The 23,206-nt window shown below is 30.8% G+C and overlaps 2 protein-coding genes across 3 annotated transcripts in view; one reads left to right on the top strand and one right to left on the bottom strand.

Moving 5' to 3' along the window:
• Nucleotides 1–16,418, top strand: part of LOC134696401 (sodium- and chloride-dependent glycine transporter 1-like) — a 41,058-nt gene extending 24,640 nt beyond the window's left edge. For both annotated transcript variants that reach the window (XM_063558168.1, XM_063558167.1), the window contains exons 10-15: nt 1,337–1,449; nt 5,142–5,273; nt 9,112–9,211; nt 10,179–10,279; nt 11,401–11,568; nt 12,329–16,418. In XM_063558168.1, the coding sequence (XP_063414238.1) occupies nt 1,337–1,449; nt 5,142–5,273; nt 9,112–9,211; nt 10,179–10,279; nt 11,401–11,568; nt 12,329–12,526 (812 nt within the window). In that variant the 3' untranslated portion in view covers nt 12,527–16,418. The remainder of the gene's footprint in view (nt 1–1,336; nt 1,450–5,141; nt 5,274–9,111; nt 9,212–10,178; nt 10,280–11,400; nt 11,569–12,328) is intronic.
• Nucleotides 1–23,206, bottom strand: part of LOC134696162 (zinc finger protein 330 homolog) — a 310,551-nt gene that overhangs the window by 184,838 nt on the left and 102,507 nt on the right. The gene's annotated exons all lie outside the window — the stretch shown is intronic.

A 23,206-nucleotide genomic window follows, 5' to 3' on the forward strand; every position in this document is an offset into this window, starting at 1 on the left:
AATTAGATGTTTGCGAATGCGTAGAAGCGATATAACATAACAACGACCTTTACAGAATATGTCAATTCATCTGAGAATAACTTTGGCTGATCAACAAGGTCTTGGTACCTTCCAATGAACTTTTTTTTAGAAAAAGGATGAGACATTCTTTGTCATACCCCTGGTTCATCCACTTTCTACTCGAACACTGATAGACACGTGGTGACACTAAAGTTTAGTTGACTTTTCCAATTAGTGACTTAGCTTACCATTTGACTTGTTCAAAATTAATATGTTTATTTCTTGAGAAGCAGATAATTAAATATAAGATAAACAGTGCTATCATAATCGTTGCTAATTGCTGGTAAAAAAGTAAAATAACAAAAAAAACTTAACTCCAAGAAAAATTCAAATATGAAAGTCCTTTATCAAATGGTAAATTCAAGGCTCAAACAAACCAGAGTAATGGAAAACACTGTCATATTCCTGACTTGGTACAGGCATTTTCTTATGTAGAAAAGGGTTTATTAAACCGACCTAGTAATCGGGGGAAATGTATTAATTAGCTTTCATGTTAAATTTACATTGAAACATTCAGGATTACAAACGTTTACATTAAAATATGTGATTTGTTAACATAAAAGTCATAGCGTCCTCATGAACTAGTATGCACCTGTTTCCATAAGTGTTCAATAATACATGTACAACTACACAATAAAATTAGCTTACAAAATAATGATGACTTCATGTAATTCTATGCTATTTTAAGGTAATTTCCCTTACTACATTATACATATTTCTTTTATATTGCTGAAGCCTTAAATAGATTTGTAAGAACTAATTTATGTATCCTAAAATGAAATCCAATACGTTTTACTGGCATTTATAGATTATTTTGAATAAAAAATGTGATTGTACAGGTCCAGGTTTAGTGTTTGTTGCCTACCATTTTAAAATAAACATTTTCTGTACAGGTCCAGGTTTAGTATGTGTTGCCTACACTTTTAAAATAAACGTTTTCTGTACAGGTCTAGGTTTAGTGTTTGTTGCCTACCATTTTCAATTAAACATTTTCTGTACAGGTCCAGGTTTAGTGTTTGTTGCCTACCATTTTAGAATAAACATGTTCTGTACAGGTCCAGGTTTAGTGTTTGTTGCCTACCATTTTAAGATAAACATTTTCTGTACAGGTCCAGGTTTAGTGTTTGTTGCATACCATTTTAAAATAAACATTTTCTGTACAGGTCCAGGTTTAGTGTGTGTTGCCTACCATTTTAATTTAAAATAAACATTTTCTGTTCAGGTCTAGGTTCAGTTTGTGTTGCCTACCATTTTAAAATAAACATTTTCTGTACAGGTCCAGGTTTAGTGTTTGTTGCCTATCCAGCAGCCCTCGCCAAGCTTCCGATATCACCACTGTGGGCAGTCTTATTCTTCCTGATGTTGCTGTCTGTAGGATTGGATACACAAGTAACTTTATGAATTGTTTAAGTGTATAAGTTAAATATTTAGTGCATGCTTCTTAAAAATGCGTATGTCCGTTTTTCTAAAATACACATATATAATTTATGTTTATTTTGGTATCTTGAAAAAATAGTCTCATCACATTGAATTTAATTCGTACGGGCACATGCATTTTATAACATTTTAACAAATATTGGTAATGTTTCAGCTAGTGTTAAGTTATGCTATTTTATATAGATCTCTTTTTATTGATCACCTAATAATTTTGAACAACTCCTGTTTCCTGATTACAATCTGTTTTATGGACCTCTTCGGTGCAGATTATAAAAGCATGATGTATGTACAGAAATGTTATGTATTATTATCTTATGTGCTGTATACAACTGCAAAAGTTATGGATCAATTGATCTTCTTATTTTTATATACATTTATTAGAGGTATATTTTCCTCGGAGTTCAGTATTTTTGTGATTTTACTTTTCAGTACTTCAGTTTTGAATTTCACAGCAGAATGCTTTGCATTAATTCGAATTATTTAACATGTACCCATAATTTTATCGCGCACAAAAAGTAGTTAAATTTACTCGTTAACACTATTTTGGGGACAATTAATATTCTTTTAAATAAAGATAAGAATGAGAACAGTTCAAACATTTAATGGTATTATAATATCATAACAGTCACTTCTTGTGTGTTTACATGGACATACTTTATATCAAATCTTCGGACACTGAACGCAATAATATGAACTTTGTTTCTAACTAAGTTATAGGCAAATATTTTTCTTCTGGGTTAAATGAAAAGTCGAATATAACTGTCCTCAATCTCAAATGACATTAAATGTAGATAAAAATAGAAGGCATGCATCGAAAATAAAAATATTGAAATTCTCGTCCAACGTTATGTATTGACAATACATAACTTTGGGTGTTTGTCTTCCTTAAAAACGAAAACAATAATAAGTAAACTGCTTTGTAGGAATATAATAATGTACACATGCTAGAAGGATACTGATTTTTTTCTTCAAACAACTAAACGTACTTCATGTACATTATTTTATCAGACTCATAATATTCCACGTCTATCTTTTTTAAGAATAAGTATCTGCTTGAAATGTTGAGTAAAAGTGTATAGGTAGTTATTTAAATTTGAGACAATCATTCTAATTTTAAGAAATTTTTTCTTAAGTATTTTATTGCAGAATGGAGTCTTTTATAGCATCTTAATATGTGTTAAAGTAGATGTCTTTAAAATGATCTAATGTGTTTGATATTTATTTTTTAACAGCAAACAGGTAAAGTCCCAAGGTAGAGTGTATATGCGCATGAGAGGCAGAGTTGAATATATGTTATGTCCACAAATATGTTTGAAAAAACTGTCTTTTCAGAATTGATTTTTGATTATATTTAAACATTAAGGGTATAACGGTTTATTTTTTTAATAAGTTAAGAACAAACAGGAAATCTTACATTACAATGTATTTATATTCTTTATTTCTAAGAATTTCATGACACACCCTTTTGGAATCAAGCGTTTAGATTTGCACAAACTATCTCAAAAGAAATTATGTGGACAGATATAGTATGATTGGGTTATTGGAAAAAATTTCTCAAACGCTTTTTTAGTAACATTAAAAAATAAGTTTAGATGTCAATCGGTCTTAGGATATGACATATATTCCCACTATTTTGTAATTTAAAAATTAGGCAAATATAAAGTTTGCTATCTTCCCACTATCAACAATACACTGGTGTTGTTAGTAAAAGAGAAATTACTTGAAAGGGGAATAATAAAGTTTGACAACTAATATACTTAATGTTTTGATCTGGCCTTTTCAAATTTGACTACCTAACCTTGACTTCTTTCATAAAAATCTGAATCCGAATCTATTAATCATTACAGTATACTTATTCAGTATTTACTAAACATATATATATGCCATTACTTGAATCTACAAAATTAAAGAAAAAAATCAAATAAACTAAAGTTGAAAAGGAGTTGTAAAAAGCGTTTCAAAAACATTTAAATGCTGTTTTAGTTAAAAGTTGCTGTTCTGTAAAATGGATTTGTAAAAAAAATCCTGTAATCATGTCAAATTTTCGTCCTTTATAAAAACCACTTTTATGGCTTGTGAAGTGACCGGATTTTTTTTCTAATTGTTTATAAGATACAGCTTTGAGATGTTTTTTCTGTGCGAGAATTTGTGTGTGGTAGCGTATGAATACTATTCATATCCTTGGTCCAAGATGATTTGTTGTGATGCTGAACAAAGGAAGTCAACGTAAAACAGAATTATCATCGCCGGATGGTGGTAAACAATTCTTGATATAAATATTTACTATATATATATATATACATATGAACGGTGCATTTATGAATTTTATTAGCTTTCTTTTCAAAAAAATGTTTCGAATTGATTCATGTAATTTAAAGAAGTTATTCAAGTCTTTAGATTTATAATATTTCAGAGTGTATGTGTGTAAAGACGAAATGTGAAGAAATATAAATTTCTATCAAGACAGAAATGATAAGGATGTAAACTTATTACCGACCTTTTTGTGAAAGGGTTGTTAATTCATGAAGTGCACCAATTGGTTTAATTACAAGGTATAATGGGTATCACAAAGGTCACATAAGGTCAATTACTGTTCAATCACATACATTTTGTCGCTAATATGATACGTTTAAGTTATGCTAAATGACCAATTGTACTAGCTTCTATATGAATTACGATACTATGATCTTATGCATTAATTAAGTAAACGAAACTATTGATAAATAATTTATAAAAATCCATATTTATTTCAAATTAAGAAATGACATTTCAGATATATATAAGTTATGCATTCATGCACTTAATGATGCATGTCATATTAGCGACAAAATTATGTGATTTGCAGGTTTCATTGTATTTTTGTTCTTATATACACCCTTATTTTCTATTTGTTATTTTAATGCCATTTTTATTTCATTTTGATTTCTGTAAAGATCTATCAAAATTATATAACACATAGAGTTCTTAAACCTAATTATTTATTAATTTACAAGAAAAAGTTCTGATACACGATTTTTTCTAATCCATACTTATGCTTTCAAATATAACGCCACAATTTTTTTAAGAGTTTCATTTAATAAAAAAATCACAATCAAAAGGGTGAATGATTTTTTTAATGGCTGAATCAAACCTTTAGTGGCCTGAACCAAAACCAAACCAGTGTATATTTTTCGGAATCTAATTAATAATGACCTGATTGATTATTCAATATATACCTTTAATTGTTAAATTGGATACTTATTAACTTAAAAGTTTGTCTTATGCAACAAAAGCTACATGTAAAGGAAGAACAAATGTATCGAGACTTATTCGACAAAACTATTTAGTAAGCGTTAATGTTTTCCTTAACTATGGTGTACTTAAGAACAGAACAACAATATATTCTATGAAAATAAACAAATGCATGCATATTGTTAAAGTTGGGAATAAATGAAAATGAAAATATAATGGAACGTTTGGAATTCATTAGTACTGTCTGCAAAGTTTAGAAATGGTTTCCTTTTCGAAGTTTTAAATGTTTATCATTCAAAAAAATTATACTTTTTTTAAAACATTCATTTCCCAGCTTCTTATCGATATTTCAATAGTACGTCTGTAAAAGGTATTTCTGGTTTTGTAGCATTTGTTTATCTTTCTAATTGTAGTTTGGAATGTTTGAGACAATGATAAGTGCATTTATAGATGAATATCCAAAATATCTACGAAACAGGAAAATGCTGCTTACTGCATTTGTGTGTTTTGTAGAGTTTTTATTGGGAATTCCATGCATTATGGAGGTAGGTATTTGTAGACGAAATTATTTTCAGTAAAACTAAGGTTGGATGTAAGTGAGTATTCAATCTCATGGTATAATACTATGTTGCTTTCAATTAAATGGAAAAGTGCTTTAAATGTCGTCCTTCAACTTAAACAGCTACAGTACGATGTAGACTAAGGCCAGTGGCGGATTCATAAATTTTCATATGTGGGGGCCCTCTGACTGCCTAAGGTTTGTCCAGCATTCAACCGTGCAATAGCTGTATTTGGCATTGTTGATTACCTAATCGTGTTGTTTGGCCGGCGCGTATAGTCGAAAACACTTAAGTAGATAGAAAGAAATAGCAAAAAATATTCAAATTTCGATTGACAAACAAGTAAAGGTGAGCAAAATTGTCATTTGATTTGTTTTAGTTTTTACTGCGATCAAATGTTGAATTTGAACAATTTTTGTGTTATAACTAATCTCTAAGAAACCTCAATAGATAGACGAAAGCTCTGATTATCATAACTCAGCAAGACAATGTCTATAAATGAAATTAAAAAAAAAATCGTCATTAACTTCAAATATTTTTTTTCTATATGTATCCCTCATTCATAATTTTAATCCATTCAGTCAGGATACTACTTCGTCAGAATTATCTGTAGGGAAGACGTTCTACCAAATTTGCTCTTGAAAACCGATAAATTTATCCACATTGCACCATTACGATCCTTATATGTCAGTTGTCTTTTTAAAGACAAATGTATCAACTAGCTAATGAGCATCAGTTTACAGTATGATATTGTCTGCATTGATTCAACTTAAAACTATTTTCTGATCGGTTGTCAGGTGGAATTTTCGAAAATTCATAAACATTTAAACAAATTCTAATTAAAAATTTCGTGGAAGGGCAGACTAGATTTTTTTAGTGTATTAAAACTATAAACCGTAGTTTTCACCCACCAAAAAAATAATTTTTTTAAAAGATATGAATTTTCATCATCCAACTTGAAAGACTGTCGTCAAAAACTTTCAGTCAAAAAATAGCTATTCGAACACACCTTCACTGTTTATGTGTCTCATTAGATAAGTATTTCACCCGACCCATATATTTCATCTTTTAGTACTGTGATTTTTTTGTGTTATAAAGTCAATCTGTAGCTTTGATATATAAAAATGATAGAATCTGAAGCCGGCCGATTTATGAAATAATTTTACTTTGTACGATATCAAGCCAAAAAAATCAACTCAAACACACCCTAACATAAAAAAAGGTGCACTCGATTTTCTCTTTTCGATACAATTGTTACTCATTTTTTTGGAATTTTTTCTTTAGTCACATAATGGAAGGGCAGACACGAAATTTTTTGAACTAATAGATTTAAATGTTTTCCGTCCGTGGTAAATTTTTCAAAAAAATCGGAGGTTATACTTTCTTCATCCAACTTGAAAGATACCCATGTCGTCGACTTGAAATCTAATTGTTCTGCTTAACTATGTACTAGATAAATTGAAAATATATGCAAAGGGTGTTTTTAAAATAAAACACCTCGTCAGTGATAAGAAAATTGTAATTTTGTTTGTTTCTTTTAACTTTTAAACATTTTGACACTATAGTAAACAATACAGTTCACATTTATCGCCTTCTCTAACAAAGAGCTTCGATTCTTTTGTTCTATTTCAACCGGGTTTCCGACTGCATCGATTAGGTAAAACTGCAATTTGAAGGATTCAGTTTTTTAGTAGCCTCCTTCCAGATTCGAAGAAGAAAAAACAACGCCATGTTTTATCGTCTCAGTTCCCTTTTTCCTGGCTTAAGTTCAGAAACTCATTTATCTTAAAATTGGTTACAAGTAAAATGTCTTTGTCTAGTGATATGACAGTTTTTTCCCATTCGTTTTCTGTATTTGAGCGTCTGATTTTGCCATTTGAAAAATTACTTTCATTTCGATGCTGCTGATGGTGGACGTTTCGTCCTTGAAGGTATCTTCAGAAGTTAAATTATATAGAATAACTGTTTACAAAAGTAGGAATCATTTGAAATTCTACGGATTTTCTCATCCCAGACATAGATACCTTAGCCATAGTTGGCACAACGTTTTTGAATTTCGGGTCGTCTATGCTCTTTTACTTTATACTTGTTTGCCTTTATAACATTTTTTTATCTGAGCGTCACTGATGAGTCTTATGTAGACGAAACGCGCGTCTGACGTTTCAAATCATAAGCCTGGTACCTTTGCCAATTATTTAAGTTTCAGTTTTCATTAGAGTTTTAGTATTTTTATTATTTCACATACATTGAAGAAGTAGAATTATTAAATTAATAGGGAGCTGTTGTTTGATACGATAGTTCCATTTTGTAAAAAAGTAGTGATTTGCGTACAAGGCAAGAAAAGATCAGTATCATACCATTATGATTTATAATTAAAAAGATAACATGTAATGTATAGGTTTTATCTATGGTGTTCAAACAGAACAAAGAAAATTAACCTAAGACTATTGCTCGTGCTTATCTACCTTTGTACTTTATGCTTACCTGTCTTTTCATAATGAATAATAACAAGGTCATTTGATCTCGACAGTTTTCATGGGTCGTGTCGGTCACGTGTCGGTACTAAATTTGGTGCCGTGCAGTCAAGGAAAACATGCGAAATGTCGATGTTTTATAACGAATATTCAGTCATTGTATATTGTTCTCAATGACACTTTGAAGTTCTGAATTACTTTTTAGTGGATATAAAAATAGATTTAAGGGTTTGAAAAATTCAATTGGCATACGTTAGGCTGCCCTCACAAATATAAGAAGAAAGTATGAAATAGAAAAATCTACCTTATTGGAATAAATTTGTCTTGAATACTAACTTTTTTGGGGTTCATATAATGCTATCGTGCTGTCGTTGTTGATGTCGTCTGCGTGGTCGTTATAACCGAAGACACATTTGGTTTCCAGATAAAAACTCTACTTTAAGTGAATGGTTCTCTATCTCTACGCAGGTAGAATACAATAAAAGGAAGGTTAATTGAGATTGAATTGTAGGGTAATGGTACCAACAGTTTATAAAGCAAGCATTTTTGTTGTTTCTTGTGTGTAAACTTGTGTTTACGTCTCTTAAATTGTCCTACAAGGTTCCATTTTTTAAGGGTTCATATATTAATATTTGTTTAATGTTTGAAAAGTTTCAAGAAGAAATGTTCAATATCACAGTATTGCCCAGTATCACAGTAGTGCGCAATAGATTTTTCTTAGATCTTTGACCACATTTATTTTGTGTCAGAAATTTAATCACAATCCAAAATTCAGACAGTATCAAGCTTGAATATTTTGTTCAAATAAACTCATCATAGATAGTACCAGGATTAAATTTGTATTTTCGCCGACGCGTATATCGTCTACATCAGTGACGCCCAATTCCAAAAAAGGTAAAAAGTCCAAAATAAGTACAAAGTTGAAGAGCATTTAGGATCAAAATTCTTAAAAGTTCTGCCACACACAGCTAAGGTAATCTATTCCTGAGGTAGAAAAGCCTTAGTATTTCAAAAATTTAAAAGTTTTTTACACAGTTAATGTTTTATAAATATGACCATACCAATGATAATTAATGTCAGCACAGAAGTGCTGACTACTGGCCTGGTGATACTCTTGAGGAATTAAAACTCCATCAACAGTGTCATCGACCAACTTTCCCCCACTGTTTAGGGTTCGACCTCTGCAGTTGTATAAGGCAAAGCTCAGCGAATCATCTTATTGTGTAATCAAAATTATGACTATGTAAAATGAAAAATAAAATAACTGAAAGACTGGTTGGGGTTTACCTGATAACAAAATAAAGAAATTAGCAATTTCGTCATATATTCATATTATTTCTTGGTTACAGGGAGGGATATACGTGCTGCAGATCATCGACTGGTACTGTGCTGTCTTCTCTTTGATGTTGCTGTCATTTACAGAATGTGTTGTTATAGCTTGGGTATATGGTAAGTTTACATACAATGAGCATTTCGATTGTTCTGTGAATACTGTTATTTATATAGACGATTGTATTGTTACATATACTGGAAAAGGATATATCGTTCACAGCTTTCACCACTTCCTTTAATTGCGGTTTTGAACAATAGGAGCAATACCATAAATTGAAAATTAATTAAAGGTACCATAACGAGAACGGTGTATGTCCTTAAATTCATCGTTACGCACACAAAAGACCATCTACAGTTCGTAGAATTAATTTTGTACAATGTACCTCGCATATATGAAAACGTTTTGAATCTTTATTCTCAAATGGTGGTTTTGCAACATTTATGAAGGAAAAAACTTTGTAGTTTGCATATGGTTTTATTCTATAATTTCATTCAAACAGCGTCTGATAAATTAGAGTTTGATCTCCTTTAAAAATAAAAATGAGACAACAATAAAAGGATAAAAACACATGTACCCTACATTAAAAAACAAATGTTCTAAATAGTAAACCAAAAGGTTTACTTGCAGAATAATTTTTAACACTCCATAAAAAATTATATATACAAAAAATTCAAATCTGATACTGAATGATAGTAAAGGAATAAATCTTATCATAAAATGGAAGATCATTGAAAACATTAAACAAGAAAATACATGATAAACTTTTAGTTTTTTCTTTTTAAATAAAAGCGATAGTATTATAAACGCTGTTCAGTAGTCATTAGTCGATTTGACTGCACAAATCAGGGTCACGAACCAAAACTAAGGGAACACATCAAGTATAAAAAGAATAAACCAAACAACAACAAACACTGAACAGCTGCATAAACAAACGGAAACATACATAGATAGTCTTTTATTTAGAAATGATATTTTTGTATAAATGATTTACAATTGTACAAAATTATAACCGTCTTGAATTTGAAGTACACAAAACGATGGATAAAATGTGATAATGATAATATTGATTCTTTTTTGTCACAGGTGCTGACAGATTTTTAAGTGACATCGAACTGATGATTGGATACAAGCCGTCAGTATGGTGGAAGATATGCTGGAAATTTATTACACCAATTGTCATAATAGTAAGTGTTTCGAATATATTCAAATGTAAGCGTTTGCTTATCTACAAATGTAAGTGTTTTGAATATATGCAAATGTAAGCGTCTGATGTAAGTAACTGTACAAATGAGATCTTGATATGTATTCTAAATTACTATATTTTAAATTCTGTCTTAACATTGGATTTGAAATAAAATCTTTCTGTTTCTGAGCAAAACAGCTATATATACTCTATAAATTAATACGCTGTTGAATGTTGTGTCCATAGTTGTTCAACTACTTATGGTTCGACGTCTGCAGGAAAAGCCGGTTTGCTGTCAAGCTGCCAGCCTCTTGTTAATATTTGATCTTTATCGACTTACATATTGTTCCTAATAATATTTCTGAGACACACAGACGCGAATGACGATAGGAAAAATGCGGGACTACTTTTGACAGCATATAAAGTTGGCCACAGTTCATCGTTACATTATTTGAACATTATTACCATCAGATAAATTGTTAAATTGAAACTTATTTCAAAAGACTAACACGGAGTCTGTGACAATTCGATTTTGTAAATTATATAACGTTATAGTAAACACCAAAGCCACCACAGCTAAAGATAGGAAATCGTAGCAAAAAGTGACTTTAAATGTTCAGAATGTCGACCTTCTTTCAATTCGTTACAAAATTATTAGATGACACAAGAAGTAATTGTCCTTAAGTTTGGTTGTTTTCCAATATTATTTATACTGTCTTTTATCATGAAAAATATATTAGATAGACAATAACTTTATTTTGTGAAAATAAGCATTAAAAATAGCTGTCCTTATAGGGGTTATTGTCCGCGTACTTTAAGGCTCATTTAAGCATTAATGTCAATCATCTTAAAAACTTAAATATGTAGATAGAAACTTTATCCAGCATTTATTAAGATCAACAATAAATGATCCATTTCAACGTGTGTAATTGGTTTTTTTATGGTAAATAATTCAGCTTCAAGCATTTATGAAAGGGCATTAATTGTCAAAATACCTCTCTATACTTACTATTGATAACAGGTGATGAGATTGAAGAGAAACTCAGAATATCGACACCATTTATATATAAGAACTAAGAATTCAAACCACATTCAGTTATATGTTCATGTTCTTTCTTACAGGGTGTTTGGCTGTTCAGTGTAATTCAGCTGAAACCTGTGTCTTATGGTTCTTATCAGTATCCAGATTGGGCAATTGCTGCTGGCTGGATGTTAGGGTTGGCTTCTATCCTACCTTTACCGGCTTATGCGCTATATGGAATTCTTACAACTGACGGTACTTTAGTACAAGTAAGTATCGGCATACTTTTTGACAATTCCATTACAAATTAAGGACATGTAAGCTGTTGCAAATGATTTGAGGAATTTTCTGTCTATTCGAAATATTATAAAAAATTTGGTGCACACTGAATAACGCGCCGCGTGGCGGGTTATTAAACAGTTTGCACCACATTTTTATGTTATTTCGAATAGACAGCAAAAATATTATAGTCATTTCTTATAATTTAATTCTAAATTCCATTTTAAACCGTAGAAAACAATGAAAAAACGTTGCTGACGTCACGGTCACATGACTAAATTATGTCTATGAACTGATAACGAAATAACGTTAGCCAATCAGAAGACGCGTTACATTAAAAATTAAATTATTAACACATACATATATATTCTTTTGCATCTTCAAACTTATTACTTGACCATACATTTAAATTACTCAATTTATCAACCCGGATAGCTAAACACACCAGAGAATAAATACTTCTCAAAAGTGCTAACTGAGGAATGATAGAATTTTTAAAGTTTAATATTGATCTGTTCTGCGTTAACCAGTCTTAATTATGTATTAAAAGCAAAAAGGTCCGTTCATAGAATTTGTCAAATTTATACTTAGTTACAGAAATACATAGTGTTATAAATGTTTACATTGAATTAATAAAATGTCGTTTTCTAAACATAATTCATTTAAATAAAAAAATACAAAGCGACGCCAATTTAATCAATGAGATGTGTCGTATATAGGCTATTCTGATTCATCCATTTCCTTTTACAGCGAATAAGTAAGTTAACGAAGCCTAGCCCATTATGGGGTCCAGCGGTAGAGAGATATCGAATCAAATATGAGGCCAGCAGGTCATCTTTAGGTACATCAGGAGAGATATATTTCCCACCTACGATCATGTGTGGCGACGACGATTGTAATCCTGATAGTGAACAATGTGCTCTGTCCAATACAAAACATATATCATAACAAAATCTAGGAGAATGCTGTGTTACCAAAAAATGATTGTTTTTCTATTGTTTGATTTTGAGAGACGGGGCACTGCAGATGCCTGAATTATGTAGTGATCATATAGTAACCACGGTTACGTTCATAGTCATTTTTTTTCATAGTCATAGTCATTTTAATCATAATAATTTTATTACCTTCATATTTAGTACATTTTTTATGCAGTCAAAATCTTAACGAATAAAAGATCGTATTTTTTCACAATTGTGATCCATTTTGAACATGTATTTATTAGGTGTATACATAATATGTAGAAACGATTTACATGAAAAAAAGCAAACACATGAATTACACTCATGTCATAGTTCGTCTACTCACTGCTCACTCGACCACTAGATAGACTGTCGTAATTTTATGAAATATGTGAATAGTTCCTTCAAATTTTAATGAAGACGTTTTTGACTCACAAATAGTTTGGCCTTTATCATCACTGAAAAGACGTTTATTATCTGACTACTAATGTGGTCCAGTAAAGTCATTTTTGAATAACATTGAAATGAAAAAATACAAACTAAGAAGAGAAGTTTACCAAGAGAGATATGATAAAGAAATCAGTTTTAAGGATTAAAATACATTTAAGTTAGATATTAGTACATGGTCTGTAGTGGATATGGTAGATCTATGGTAGGACTTGTCGCACTTATTTTGAAAGAAGAAATAATTCATATATGAACATTTATGTACTGTAAATCAACTTATTTTGCTGATGCTTTGTTTCTCGTTTAGCCCTTTCCAGCCAGCATAGCTGCGGTTGATTTTACTTGATGTAGTTTAATAATGAAAGATACAAGTTTTCCATATTCGCTACGATTAACATCTTCTGTATTTTTCTTTTTGCAAAAAAACACTAAAATCAATCAGCCTTGTTTCCTTCATTTTTTGATAGAACAAAAAGACCGACCTGATTGTACATTCAAATGCTAATATCATGATATTTATTGTTGGTAAATAGAAGTTCTTACTTTAGAATAATTTTTTTATTGTATATGACATGTAAAATGTGCATATTATTCACATGTTCATTGTTCCAACTCATTTGTATTCAGTTTAGGGACATATTATTTAACATAAATCACCAGTAGACCAAACAGATTGTCATCATGACCACAATGAAGAGTTACACGTGCATCTTATTTACGTGTGCACTGTTCATCCCATTAATATTCGTTCTAGGCACATTTTATTTGGTAAAAATTACCAGTAGACCATCAGTTGTCATTTATGTTAAAACTTAATTTATTAAGGTTAAACTTCCAAACTTGTTTTGAAATCGTCCGTATTTTCGTTTGTGCTATGTAATCAGATTGTCGGTGAACCCGGTGAATGTCGTGTTTTGTTTTTGTTTGTTTCAAGACAACATAGCTTTTACGACAAATATGTTTGACGGACGAAAGATGTAAATATATAATAAAGACTGTATATATGATATATTAGCAACAGCCAAAAAAAAATCAGAATGTCTTTTAACAAGTTAAACATTTCAGCATTATAAGTTTTATAAAACATATACTTTGTTTAATTAGAATACAACCTATATTTGATAATGACATCACAACCGCAACGCTTTAATTGAAGGGACCAATATTGTATATTCATGTGCCAATTTCCCACATAGCTTATGAGTTTTTAGGTTAGAATATTGTAAAGTGCTTGTGACTAATGAAATAATAGGATTCCATGCATCCTTTTTTTTGTAAAGTCTGATTTAATTCTTAATTGTAAATAAGAGATTATTCTACTCCCAGATCAACACAGATATACATTGGAAGCTTTGAAATGTCAAAATATTATATATAACATTAACATTTTAATAGTTATACATGAGCTTTTCCAAACACATACTTCGGTCTACAATTTGGTCAATGATTATTTCAAATATTCCGATACAATTAAACAGAAAGTTCAATTTATTATTTAGAATATGTAAAGAATATTATATTTTTAAAATTTCATTTGAATACATCAGTTTTAGTTAATAACCTCATACAAAGCATTAGTATTTGAGGAAAATGGGGGCGTTTTGAATGTGAAATTGAATAAAGTTCGAAATGTATAACTTGAACAGTATATAAACAAAAAATGCTTACTTAAACATTACATTGTTGAAACTCAAACTCGCAGTTATAACACCTTATTGTATGATTCTCACCAATTCATCGTACCGTTGTGCAATATACATGTTAGGTCTTAAAAATGATTTATTACAATTTCCTGCGATTTAAATCCCTTACATCTCTTACAAAATTGCATATAAATTGAGAGGCCAAAATATAACAAGATGTACAATTACATTTGCCTTGACCATGGAATGAATTCTATATTCAAGACTAATTAGGATATAATATGGGCATTTGGCACTTTACAATATTCTGCGTTTGTAAGTGAGGGATAATCCTTTTTTGATGACTTGCTAACTCTCGTAGCTTTGTTATGAAGAAAAGGTTTATCGTTCTTTCAGAAATACATTTTAGTCAATTATCTGAAAACAATTAGTAGTATGTAGTTATAGATTATTGTTGATCATCTCAACGAGATTGATTTTCTCGCCTGAGCCGGTACGGCGAAAGCGAGAAAAGCAATCGAGTTGAGATGACCAATGATAATCTGTTTATCGCTATTTTACCTATGACGACGTTGTCAATTTCATATCAATTTTGTTAGGAACGCCACGTGCCCCCTCGGTTTCTAGCGATAATTTTCATATCACTTGAGACTACGCTGAGGAAGAAAATTATCAGACAGTAAGATCAATGGAAAATTTCGTAAAATAGCGATTTCCTCTGTAATATTTACCAAAATATATTGTGTTCAATTGAATAACAGATGATTTTCGATTGATTATCAATCCCGAATACACCGGACAAACATATAGACGGCCGTTTTTGTGGGAGTTTAAGTGATTGTCGATTTTCAATATGACAATGCATGTTCTGAAAACGTACTGAGAATCTTGATTCTATATTGTGTTCGGTGACTGACTTTTAAAGCGGAACATTTTAAAATCAGTGAAACCGATGTGCTTTCATTTCTTTTAATCTAGTCATAAAGAATTTACAACAAATATTTTTTATCAAGGTTCAAAAAGATTTTTACTTAAATTATCACAGATGACAATAAACCAAGACCCTCATTATATTGATGATTTATTGGTTTACTCTTAAACTATTATATATATATATATATTTATATACTTTTCAGTTATTCTGTCCCCTTTGTATTTTCATTGATTTTATAGTTGCATTGTCCTACATAATGACATTATAATTGTTGTATACATGTGTTGTTGCAAGTGACTCATGGAAGTAGAAAAGATAATTAAAATATTTTATTTTCAAAAAAGTACCACATTAATAGAAATATTAAGTTGCATACTATGTATTTTCTACCAAAGGGCTAATGCGGTCTTTCGGTTCTCATGACACTCGAATTTGAAGGAAAATCCATATAGACATATTTATGTATTACAATTAAAGTTTTGATCTTGCCTCCATACTTAACTCAGAATACAAAACGTCCTTTTCTTATTGGAGAAATTGATAAGTAAAACTAAAAAAATAACATGCAATTAGTTATTCCATGCAGTTAATGCAATGTTGTTGCAATAGTGTGGAGAACAATAACGATGGCTAGGAATGGAATAAAGAAAACAGTAATAGTTAGTTGTGATGTTTGTATGAAATAAGCTTGCTCACCAGAATGTGGTTTTGTGTAGATGCATATGCTTTAACATTACTTCCTGTGGAAGACAATTGCTGGTAGATAATACGTGAATTTTTATGTTTTTTCTAGATTTTGAATGAAAGTATATGTACATTTAGCATTAAAAACTTATATTAAAACAAATGTTCGACTATTTGGTTTTATTTCATCAAATCAAATCATAAGATACCTTTCCTTCAAGTATTAAGATGTATTTCAATTTTTTTATAAAGGAAAAAAAAGAAAATATTTCTTGGTAAAAATGTATTTTTTTAATGTCTCCAATTTTCTCCTCGCTATTGTTTTGGTATCAATAAAATATTATTGTATAACGCTTTGTCTTGATGATATACACTATAAGATTTATACATTACCCTACAGGTAATTGATGTGTAAATGAATAAATGCCCGTTATATCCTCTGCACACGACACAATTTTATGATGTTGTTGAAGCAAACACAACTTTAAACATTTTTTTCATTTGCAAAAATATTTTTTGAAAAGTTTGACTACAGAACTTGGGAATCAGAGTAAACAAAAAAAGGCATCTTACAACTTTGACAACTTTATTTGATCACAAATTACGTATGTGTAACAAGAGGAATACAATATTAACATATATATATATAGTGGAAAAAAGTATTGCAACCCCAAATTGAAATTCAAATAAAAAAAACCACTTTATATTTTTTTGTTAAATAATTTGTTGAAATAGAACTAGTGAAACATTATTTAAATATCACCTGAGTTTAATCAATAGATATCTACTCTATCAGTTCTTATCTGCACATGCAGCTACTGTACTCGTAAACACTAAAAAAGATATTTTTATCCTCATTGTTTTCAACACTTAAAATAACCAAGTTTATAAACCTTGTAATTGGCCATCCACAACTCATAACTGCAGCATGATGGCAGATATCCAGCATGAGGAAAGCAGCTAGGTATGCCGCTGTGATAATTGCACGTATTGTTGGTCATCACCATTCCACTATAAGTCGTTTTGAGAATAAATATCAGGCAAGAAACGATGTTAAAGACCTTCCGCGGTCAAGAAGACCCCCTATAACATCTGCTAGGGAAAATAAAGCATAATGAAGGTTGGTCAGAATGAAACCCATTGCAAACAATACAATCCTAAAAAGAGAATGTTGACCATACATGAGCCTTTCAACAAGACCTGTTCGAGATCGGCTCATCGCTATTGGTTATCGTGCGTAATACCATTTCGGGGACATTTGCCTACGAACAGACACACAGATGCCCATATCCAATATAGTGCAGAACTCGCCAAAGTTGGAAATTAGCGTCGTGGAGGAAGATCCATTGTTCCAATGGAATTCAGTTTATCTGCCTTGGCCCAAGCGTAGCCCGAATTTGAACCATATCGAGCATACATGGGACACTATTGGGCGTACAATGCATAAAAGGACACCCAGTTCAAACAAGTCATGAAATAAACAATACCCTTCGTCAAGAATGGTTGCTGCTAGCTTAGCAACAAACTATTCGACTTATGGCAGAAATCAGAAGACATTAATATGCGGTTATCCGTTGGAATGGAGGCTGCGCACAAAGTACTTATTCTTTGGCGCATAACGATCAGCCATGATGTGAACAGTCATCTAAAGATTAGTTTTGAAATGTCTGAAATTGTAAAGTTCGACTACAGTGAAAGTTGTAAAATGCATTTTTTTTGTACAAAAAACACTTCATTTTGTTATAAAAATTTTGGTTAGATAAAACTTTTTTTTTTCATACATGTTTTGTTCGTTTTAAAGCAAATGTTATCATTAACTACGTTTCAATATTATTTTACAAATATTTTATCATATTCCATCCAAAATAAGAGCTTTTTTTTTTTTTTTTTAAGTTTTAAGAAATCAAGGTGTTCCAATATTTTTTTCCATGTGCATACAAACAAAACAAAACAATGGTGTTGCATAAAAATTCCGCTGCACAATTACCAAATTTAAGATTTAAGAAAAGCACAAACCGTCCTTCTCTCGCTTGGTATGACCATAACAGAAAAGGACTATTAAATTTCTTCAATAATGGATATCCAATCTTCACAACGATAGTAATAAAATCAACGGTACCAATTTTGTTGCACCAGATGCGCATTTCGACAATACATGTCTCTTCAGTGATGCTCGTGGCCAAAATATTTGAAATCCAAAGCATATATAAAAGATGAAGAGCTATAATCCAAAAGGTCCAAAAAGTATAGCCAAATTCGTGAAAGGAATCAGAGCTTTGCATGAGGGAGATACATTCCTTAATTTATAATAATTTCTAATATTTTGCAACAGGAAATTTTAATAACACAAAAAATCCGTATTTTCATGCCAGTACCGAAGTACTGGCTACTGGGCTGGTGATACCCTCGGGGAATCGTCTTACGAAATGTCTTTTTACAATTCTTTTTTTTGCAGTATTGGGTGGTCTTTGTAAATATTGTGATAAGGTATATTCAACCAGTGTTGTCAGTCGGATGTTGCTTCCACAAATTCTAAAGAACTGCTCCAAAATCATGAATCACACAATTGTGCAAGTTTTTTTTTTAACTATCATTCAATAAACAACCTAAGTTAGCCCTTTTTGCAAGAATTCAATTTTTGATTATTATTATTATTAATAATATTATTATTATTATTATTATTATTATTATTATTATTATTATTATTATTATTATTATTATTATTATTATTATTATTATTATTATTATTATTATTATTATTATTATTATAATTATTATTATTATTATTATTATTATTATTATTATTATTATTATTATTATTATTATTATTAACAAGGCATTTTTATGAAGCATTATATATAGCACTACACTTACTTCAAGCGCTTTACACGTTAAAACATAAACAAGCTAGTACGTACATACACGAAACTACAAAGTTAAAATAAGAACATAAGAACAACAAATGTTTAAAAACTTCATCAACTTGGTTAAAAATTAGTTAAAAGAATTATAAATGAATAAGTAAAAATTTCAAAACTTGTTATCTAAACTGAATATTTCTAAAATTGCTGAATGCTACAACTGTTTTGTATTTAAAAATAAGTTACTAAAAGACATCGGCTTATAATTAAATGTTAAAAACACTGATACTCATCAAATTAGACAAAAAATATTAAAAATAGTTCAAATTAACATTAGTCATATACAATCGAGCACGGTTCTAGGTTTTAACTATAGGCGATCAACAAATGCAACTATGAGTTCAATCAGATAAGGAGGTGCAAGTCCATGCAAGGCTGGGAATGCGTAAAGCAACATTTTTCATGGCATCGGAATTTGAATGGTAGCCAATGAAGAGTCAAGTGTTGGGGATATATTGTTAAACTTCTTTTTGTGGGTAACAAGCCTGGTGGCGATGTCCTAAACACGCTGCTGAAGTTTGGATGGTCTCGAAGCATACACACCATATATTTAAAAATTAAAAAATTACTGGAAACTATTAAATATATGTACTTAGTTTGAAAACACTAAGCGTTTATAAATGATTTTCACAATGGCTAAAGAAAACACACCATCTGGTAAGTGTCATCCCCAGTTATAATTGTAGTGACTGATTATATAATCCTGGTACAGTTGATAACTTTTTATATATAACTATGAATTATATTGGAATATATTTGAAAATAAATATAATATATTATCTAATTACATATTTTTTTATTTAAGAGAACTATAGTTAAATCATATCTAATTTTAGATTTACATGGAAAAAATATTGAGTTATTTCTCTTTGAACAGAAATGTTTTAACTAAGATGTATTTCATCAAAAATTGAATTCTTGGGATTCTTTGTCATGCTGATTCTAGCAATTAATATAGATTTTGAATATTGGGCCATAATATGTTAGTGTTCAATTTCAACATTTTCAGTTCTTTGACCACATTTATTTTGTGTCACAAACCTAGGCTGTATCAAATATTCAATATTCAACTTCAGAGCTGTTTTAAGTTAAATGTTTTGTCCATACTTGCTCAACTGGTCAGAGTTCAACCACTGCAGAAAATCCGGTTTGTTGTTTCTCTGACAGCATCTTATTGTTCTTTTATAAATTAATGTAAGAGATTTGAATAATTGGTAAATAATTATCGCCTTAATTCAGTTCTTTTCTGCAAACAGAAAGCTTAATTGTGTCTTTTTGTGTCGGGATGTATAAGTACCCGGCCACGTCCACTTGTATTTTTATACGACCGCAAAATTTGAAAAAAAATTAGTCACATATTGCTATCACGTTGGCGTCGTCGTCTGCGGCGTCGTCGTCGTCGTCGTCGTCCGAATACTTTTAGTTTTCGCACTCTAACTTAAGTAAAAGTGAATAGAAATCTATGAAATTTCGACACAAGGTTTATGACCACAAAAGGAAGGTTGGGATTGATTTAAGAAGTTTTGATCCCAACATTTTAGAAATTAGGGGCCAAAAAGGGCCCAACTAAGCATTCTCTTGTTTTTTCGCACAGTAACTTTTAGTAAAAGTAAATAGAAATCTATGAAATGTTGACACAAGGTTAATGACCACAAAAGGAAGGTTGGGATTGATTTTGGGAGTTATGATTCTAACAGTTTATGAATTAGGGGCCAAAAAGGCGTCCAAATAAGCATTTTTATTGGTTTTCGCACCATAACTTTAGTATAAGTGAATAGAAATCTATGAAATTTAAACACAAGGTTGAGGACCATAAAAGGAAGGTTGGTATTGATTTTTTGGAGTTTTGGTCCTAACAGTTTATGAATAAGGGACCCAAAGGGGCCAACATTAAACTTTGTTTGATTTCATCAAAAATTGAATAAATGGGGCTCTTTGATATGCCAAATCTAACTGTGTATGTAGATTCTTAATTTTTGGTCCCTTTTTCAAATTGGTCTACATTAAAGTCCAAAGGGTCCAAAATTAAACTTAGTTTGATTTTAACAAAAATTGAATTCTTGGGGTTCTTTGATATGCTGAATCCAAACATGTACTTAGATTTTTGATTATGGGCCCAGTTTTCAAGTTGGTCCAAATCAGGATCTAAAATTATTATATTAAGTATTGTGCAATAGCAAGTCTTTTCAATTGCACAGTATTGCGCAATAGCAAGAAATATATAATTGCAAAACATTGTGAAATAGCAATTTTTTTTTTAATTAGAGTTATCTTTCTTTGTCTAGAATAGTAAGCAAGAAATATCTAATTGCAAAACATTGTGCAATAGCAAGAAATGTTTTAATTGGAGTTATCTTTCTTTGTCCAGAATCAACTTAAATCTTTGTTATGTACAATATGCAATGTATATTCACTTTTTCTACCAACTGATAGATTAAAACAATCTTTACCATTCAGTGATAACAAGCAGTTTTTTTACATCTTAATATTTTATGATGTATTTAGAAATGAATAGTTATTGTTGCAAACTCCATTAGAAATTTTAATTGAGATCAGTTTTGGAATAAGGGAAAGGGGGATGTGAAGAAAAAAAAATGGGTTCAATTTTTCTTATTTGAAATTTCATAAATAAAAAGAAAATGTCTTCAAACATTTTTTTGAGAATTAGAACACATTCATTCTGTGTCAGAAACCTATGCTGTGTCAACTATTTAATCACAATCCAAATTTAGAGCTGGATTCAGCTTGAATGTTGTGTCCATACTTGCCCCAACCGTTCAGGGTTCAACCTCTGCGGTCGTATAAAGCTGCGCCCTGCGGAGCATCTGGTTTGTCTATGTGATGAGTTAAGACTTTTTCAACTGATTTTTATAGTTCGTTCTTATGTTGTACTGTTATTTCACTGTCCCAAGTTAGGGGAGGGTTGGGATCCCGCTAACATGTTTAACCCCGCCACATTATTTATGTATGTGTCTGTCCCAGGTCAGGAGCCTGTAATTCAGTGGTTGTCGTTTGTATATGTGTTACATATTTGTTTTTAGTTCATTTTTTTTTACATAAATAAGGCCGTTAGTTTTCTCGTTTGAATTGTTTTACATTGTCTTATCGAGGCCTTTTATAGCTGACTATGCGGTATGTGTTTTGCTCCTTTGTGAAGGCCGTACGGTGACCTATAGTTGTTAATTTTTGTGTCATTTTGGTCTTTTGTGGATAGTTGTCTCATTGGCAATCATATCACATCTTCTTTTTTATATTACACATCAAAGTCTGATCTAGCTATGTTAACGTATGAGATAACAGCTTTGAAATTCATTAATGTATAAACACATACTGAACATTACATTCAAAATAGTTTGAAAAAAAAATAGACAGCCCATATAGAGTGGTAGCGTCGGTTGGTACGTTATTGGTAGAGCTTTATCAGTAGCATATACAGGCAAACATTACTGCTGTATTCAATCAAATTAAGATATATTATTGTTTTGTAGTCCGCAATCGTGGTAGCCCTAATCTGTCTGAATCCACTACCACAGGCGGCTACAGTGGGGCTTTGAAGGCGAAGTCATTACCTTTTGATCACAAAAGAAATAAAATCTCATGTGTCTCACGATTTCTGTCCACATGGCATCTTTCTTTCATTATAAAATCAATAAAAATTTATGTGATAACAATGGATGTCTGATGATTCCTGTTTTCGCCTTTTTATCCTCCACTTTAATGTCACACTATCTTGTGATTTGTTCTGTTTTGCCTTACGTCAAAGATTTTACAAAACTATTCATCAATGACATATAATGGCGTAACATCCCGTAAAGTGTACAGCAAATCCTTCAAACACCCAGACCTAATTTCCGCGACAGCTTCGAGATAAACAGGATATCTGTCACAATTTCAATACATATGAGAGGAAGAACAAAAAGCTGCACATCCTGCGATTTAAAAGTTTTCATATCTGTGTTGCATACATCGATACAAACTGAATTTCTTGTCGTTATAAAATTGCAGTGGGTTTGAAATGGTATCGCACACGTGAAGTAACG

The sequence above is a fragment of the Mytilus trossulus genome, chromosome 14, assembly GCF_036588685.1.
Source record: "Mytilus trossulus isolate FHL-02 chromosome 14, PNRI_Mtr1.1.1.hap1, whole genome shotgun sequence".
In the NCBI taxonomy this organism is placed as follows: Eukaryota; Metazoa; Mollusca; class Bivalvia; order Mytilida; family Mytilidae; genus Mytilus; species Mytilus trossulus.